Genomic DNA, 5,319 nt, shown 5'->3' on the forward strand with positions numbered 1-5,319 from the left:
CTTTTACTGCGACTGTACGTAGCTTTGCTTTGATAATACTTGCATTTGTAATATGAATTCATCTTGCAACGTGTACTCTCACTCTTAAAATAAATTAGTTCTACGCTTCAACTTTATTTTACTTGTACTTTTCGACTTACCATTCTCATCTTATGTTTTTGTCACCTTTCACAGTGTCGGTCAACACTTCTTGTTTTTGGTGTCCACTTTAATATATGGGTCAGGGTGTGTCATAATGAACGCAGGCGAGCATGGATTCGCAACGGGGGTTCAAAATCAAGTAGATCCGAATTGAATCTCACAAAAATCCGACGAGATTTGACTTGAATAATGAATTAGGTCCTCGGGGACACCTGGATTATCATCTGGAAGACTGTAGGCTCTCGAGGATGGGTGTCACCAGAAAATGGTGAAACAAGGCCGGGGACATGGACGACGCAAAAATGGCATCATTTGGTCCTAGGGTTTCGGAATAGGGGCAGCTAGGCTCCTTGTGGCTCGCGACGCAGCTTGGCGACTCGGTTTAAACGCTTTAGGTCGTGGCTCGCCTGGGAGGTTGTACAAACCCTAATTTTCTTCTTTCTTTCCTTATTTTCTCACACAATCATCAATTCACCACAACAACATATAAGCAAAATATTATAATTCGTAAAGCATAAAATTGGGTTCATGTACTATGTTGAAGATTTCAAGCAATTAGAGCTGAAAAAAAAATATCAAAGTTGAAACCGTATTTTGGAAGTTACTTAGATTGTGTGTTCAGAATTTTGAGCTACTTTGTAGTAGAAAATGGCCTCCAGATTCATAGCACAATGTCTGGAGCATGTTGATAACATATTGTGTCCTATTTTACTAAAAAAAAGAATTATGGTGCAGTGATAGTGGTGGAGAAAAAGACTCAGAAAAATTAATGTATGTTCCATTGTACCAATGACTTTATTTTTAGTAAACAATAAGGAGAAGCAAACTTGCTCACCAAAAATACAAGGTCTAATGGAACAAAATCATCTAAATTACATAGAAATCCTAATTCAAATTTACCAAAATTTACACAATCATACTACATCAATATTATATTTAACAATATTGACTAAAATCCTATAGTTTTATTTGCCAGTGTATGTCTTTTAGCTAGCTTTATAATAACTTATCAATTTGAATTTTTTGTCCCAACAAGTAAGCTAATATATATTCAAAAATTAGTACGAGTACACACACAAGAGAGCCATATATAGTCTTTGGTCTTATTGTCTCAAAAGTCAGAAGATAAGACCCGAAGAACGAGCACTCCTCTATAGTCCACATTTCTCTACGGTCATATTCGGCGGACAAAATTCTACGCTCCAACGTCTTCTTGCTCTCCTCCTCTTTTTTTTTTTTTTTTTTTTTTTTTTAATTTTTTTTTTGAGCAAACGATATTATCTATATTAAGTGAATGTGATAACAAGCTAAGTCTCACACTAGGCTAACTATAATAATATGATTCAAATTCACTTTTAGCGATAATCAAACTTAAGACCTCACTTACAAATGAAGATGAATAACATTAAACCGTAATACTAAATAATACGTTAGTCTTTAAAATTTAAAATCAAACTAGATTTTTTCTCCTTTCTATCCCGTGTTCCAATTTCCACGTCCGCTGAGATCGGGGGACCCTACAAGGCTACACCACACCACACTTACAAAGTCGTAACGATGACATAGCACCATACCCATATATGGCATTTGATGTTTCTAGTCCTCGACTAACATGATTTATGTCTTAAAAACGTTTCAAATTTACATTATACTACTTGTATACCTAATTGGATTCATATTTATCCATAAATAATTGGGTCTGATATTGCTAAACTCAGAACAAATACTTATCGTACTTGCGTTCGTTTAAGTCAAATTTAAAACTGTTTCCGACTAAATGAAACTTAAATGAGGTTAGTCCAACTAATCACAATCGATTCTTACTCTTAGTCCGACGAGTCACATGTGATTCTTACTCTTTTTCAAACAATTTTTTTTTTCAGACAAAGAAGTTAATTATAATTTTCAAACTGAAAATTTATTTAATCGAGTACAATAGCATAATTTTCAAGCTGGAAATTTTTTTTATAGAATGATTTTCTACTCAAGAGGTGTGGGGATTGGACCATGCCGCATAAGGGGTTAGCACTTAAATAAATATCGAACTCAATTCAAATATAATACATCATCACCATCCATATGAGCAAAACCTGAGATTCACCTGGAAATAGAGATAATTATCATTAGACCATAAACTAGTTAGTTACTTTTATACTACACACGCTTGTAGGCTTTGGCTACACTAGCATCAATTAACTCTTGATATAGCGTTATTTTACTTGTCAATGTTATACACAATTGATTAACAAAACTATTGCAACAAAAACACAAAATAAAATTAAAATATGAATTTTAAAAATATAAGAAAAATTAATTTTCGCACAATTTTTCTCACTCTACACACCTCTATTTGAATTAAAGTGCGCACGCAGAGTAAGAAGGTATAAAACCCATCAGCTCATGGGCATTAGTGGAATTTCGCCTTTCTTTAACTGCATTTTCCCTCGATATGCAAGCTAATTTCACGCGGATACAAACCCAATACTTAACTAAGCAGCAACAGGCCCACATTTGACCAACGACTAATTTAGTCGTATTTACATACACACCCCTGTCCCACCACCACTAAGTCAAAACGACGACGTCACCTTCGTCCTCAAAAACTCCTCCAACCTCCACTTCCTTCCAAAACACAACAAACTCAAACCTCTCCGTCTGAGAAACTCTGGAGCACCAAACAATCAACTCGCCACCAAAAATGGTGAGGGAGCGGGACCACCTCTACATCACCGTCCCCAACCTCTTCCGCTGCCCCATCTCCATGGACGTCATGCGCTCCCCCGTCAGCCTCTGCACCGGCGTCACCTACGACCGCGCTAGCATCCAGCACTGGCTCGAATCCGGCCACGACACCTGCCCCGCCACCATGCAAATCCTCCAGTCCAAAGACGTCATCCCCAACCTCACCCTCCGCCGTCTCATCAACCTCTGGGCCCAGTCCCACGGCCCTTCCTCGCCGGCCTCCTCTCCCTCTCTGTCCTCCCAGCACCTCGCCTCCCTCGTTCAATTTCTCCGCAATGAGAAAGAGACTGAGAAATTCAGCCAAAATATCGTACACTCATTGGCGAAGACTGCCGATTTCGCAAGGGTCGGTGAGGAGAACCGGAGGTTTGTGGCGAATTTCGACGGCTTCGTCACCGCCATTGTGGGGATTCTGAATAGAGAAGGCGTCGAAATCGAAGTTCTCGAATCGGTAATTAAGGTTTTGGATTCGATTTTGCCTCAGAGCGGAGTCAACGAGCAATTGAGCCGATTTATTGCGAAGAGCAACGGCAATTCCCTCGCTTCGATTCGATTGGTACTGCAGAAAGGAAGCCTGAGCTCGAAGATCGAATCCGTCAGGGTTTTGGATTCGATCGCGCTCGACGCCGAGTCGAAACGATTAATCGCGGAGAAGGAAGGCTTATTGTCCGTACTCAACGATCTATTGAGCTTGGAAACCTGTCAGGACCTATACGGCGCCGTTTTCTCGTGCTTAGCATCATTGTCCGTGAATCGGTCAATTAAAGCCGAGCTCGTCCGGTTCGGACTCGTCCGAGTCATAACATCAGCGCTGTTAAACCCGGACACCAGCACTACCCTTGCGGAGAAGTCTTTGAAGCTGTTATCCACCATTGCCACGTGCGCCGAGGGCCGGTCGGCGATCAGCGGGGAGGAGAAGTGCGCGGGGGCGGTGGCGGAGAGGCTGATGAAGGTGTCGAGGGGGGCGACGGAGGACGGCGTGGCGGTGCTGTGGAGCGTGTGCTGCATGTTGGGGGACAAGAGGGCGAGGGAAAGCGTGGCGGGAGGGAATGGGGTGGCGAAGGTGTTGTTGGTGATGCAGAGTGGGTATGGGGAGGGGCATTTTGTGAGGAGGATGTGTGGGGATTTGGTCAAAGTTTTGAGTGTTGGGTTAGGGTTGGGGTTGAGGTATGACACCAAGACTATACATATCACGCCTTGTTAGAAATTGTCCATGATGATAATCTTGCTCATGTATTTTTTTGGAAGTTGTGAATTTGATTGCAAAATTTATAGACACAAAAAGGAAAATTCTTTTAGTTTTGTAGTCATTGATCATCATTACGTGATTGATGTTGTATGATTAGTAGAGAGATTTTTCTGTGCCGTGAACACGTCCCGGTATATTAAGAATGGTATTACAATTAGCTGGAAGCTAAAAAAAAAATTCTGAAAAATTGTATTAGCCGTGTTTCCAGAAATATTTCTCGAGTTTGTGGGGACGTGAATATGCAAAATTATGTTGATTAGATGGCTTAAGTGATTAAAAGAATGAAGAAATAAACAACTTTTTGGTAATCTCATGTTAATCTTCTTTTTTGATTTGTTGTTTCTTTTTATTGTTAATTCAGAAAAGTTTCATGATGAATTGGTTTGAACTTTGAAAAAGGATTTAGGACAAGAATCCTTCTTTGTAAAAGGGGCAAGTTTTGATATGATTTGCAAGTTATAACTTGTCAAGTAAGAGAATGTAAGGAGATCTATTGTATACTTGGGTAAATTTAATTGGTCTTAAGTTCAAATTTATTTCTTAGTAGTTTTGGAGTAATTGTGATCAAATAGTTGTATGCTTTTTTTAGAGTGGGACTTACAAGTCATAGTTGTATTGCCTCAACTACGTTTTATACCAATAATATAATATTATGCAGAGATAAATTTACATATAATGTTGTATATTTGACGTGAGACTGTTTTAGTGGAAATGTATCCATGTCATAGAAGTCGTCCTCTCTTTTGTGGGCTGAGGTAAATGAGTTATGCTCTCTTTTGTGGGCTGAGGTAAATGAGTTATGCGCATGAACTGTATGAAAAAATATGAGTTGTTGAGCTATGCACGAGTGTCAAACGTAACATGGCTTATTTTCGTATGCTTGACAAACAAACTACTAAATCGTTGCTCTTAGAACAATATATATTTAATTTCAAAAAACGAGACAAAAATGATTGTAAATAAAAAAAAAAAACTAAAAAAGGAGACCAATTCGGGCTAGTTTGCGTTCGGATTTTATAGAGTAAGGCAACAACTTGGCCGTAGTAGGCATCTGGTTTACGAAAATTCAGCAGAAAACAATCGTGTGGACAACAATCTGCGATGCTCCGATGCCACTCTCTAACGATGTAAAGCTGTTTTGAAGTGGTGAAGGAATAAGGGTCATGGCGCCAGATAACCGAGTTGTA

General features: G+C 39.5%; 1 protein-coding gene across 1 annotated transcript; it reads left to right on the top strand.

Moving 5' to 3' along the window:
* Positions 1–2,745: 2,745 nt before the first annotated feature.
* On the top strand, positions 2,746–4,254 carry LOC103957794 (U-box domain-containing protein 29-like). Its single transcript, XM_018649991.2, has one exon. It carries the CDS (start codon positions 2,840–2,842, stop codon positions 4,085–4,087), a length of 1,248 nt encoding a protein of 415 aa, XP_018505507.2. The 5' UTR covers positions 2,746–2,839; the 3' UTR covers positions 4,088–4,254.
* The last annotated feature ends 1,065 nt before the right edge of the window (positions 4,255–5,319 follow it).

Source organism: the organism of the source record quoted next, unplaced genomic scaffold (genome assembly GCF_019419815.1).
Source record: "Pyrus x bretschneideri cultivar Hongxiangsu unplaced genomic scaffold, Pyrus_bretschneideri_v1 Contig16, whole genome shotgun sequence".
NCBI classification, from domain to species: Eukaryota; Viridiplantae; Streptophyta; class Magnoliopsida; order Rosales; family Rosaceae; genus Pyrus; species Pyrus x bretschneideri.

Excerpts from the sequence above, each read along its gene's own strand:
- LOC103957794 (XM_018649991.2), top strand. The coding sequence starts at position 2,840 with ATGGTGAGGGAGCGGGACCACCTCTACATCACCGTCCCCAACCTCTTC.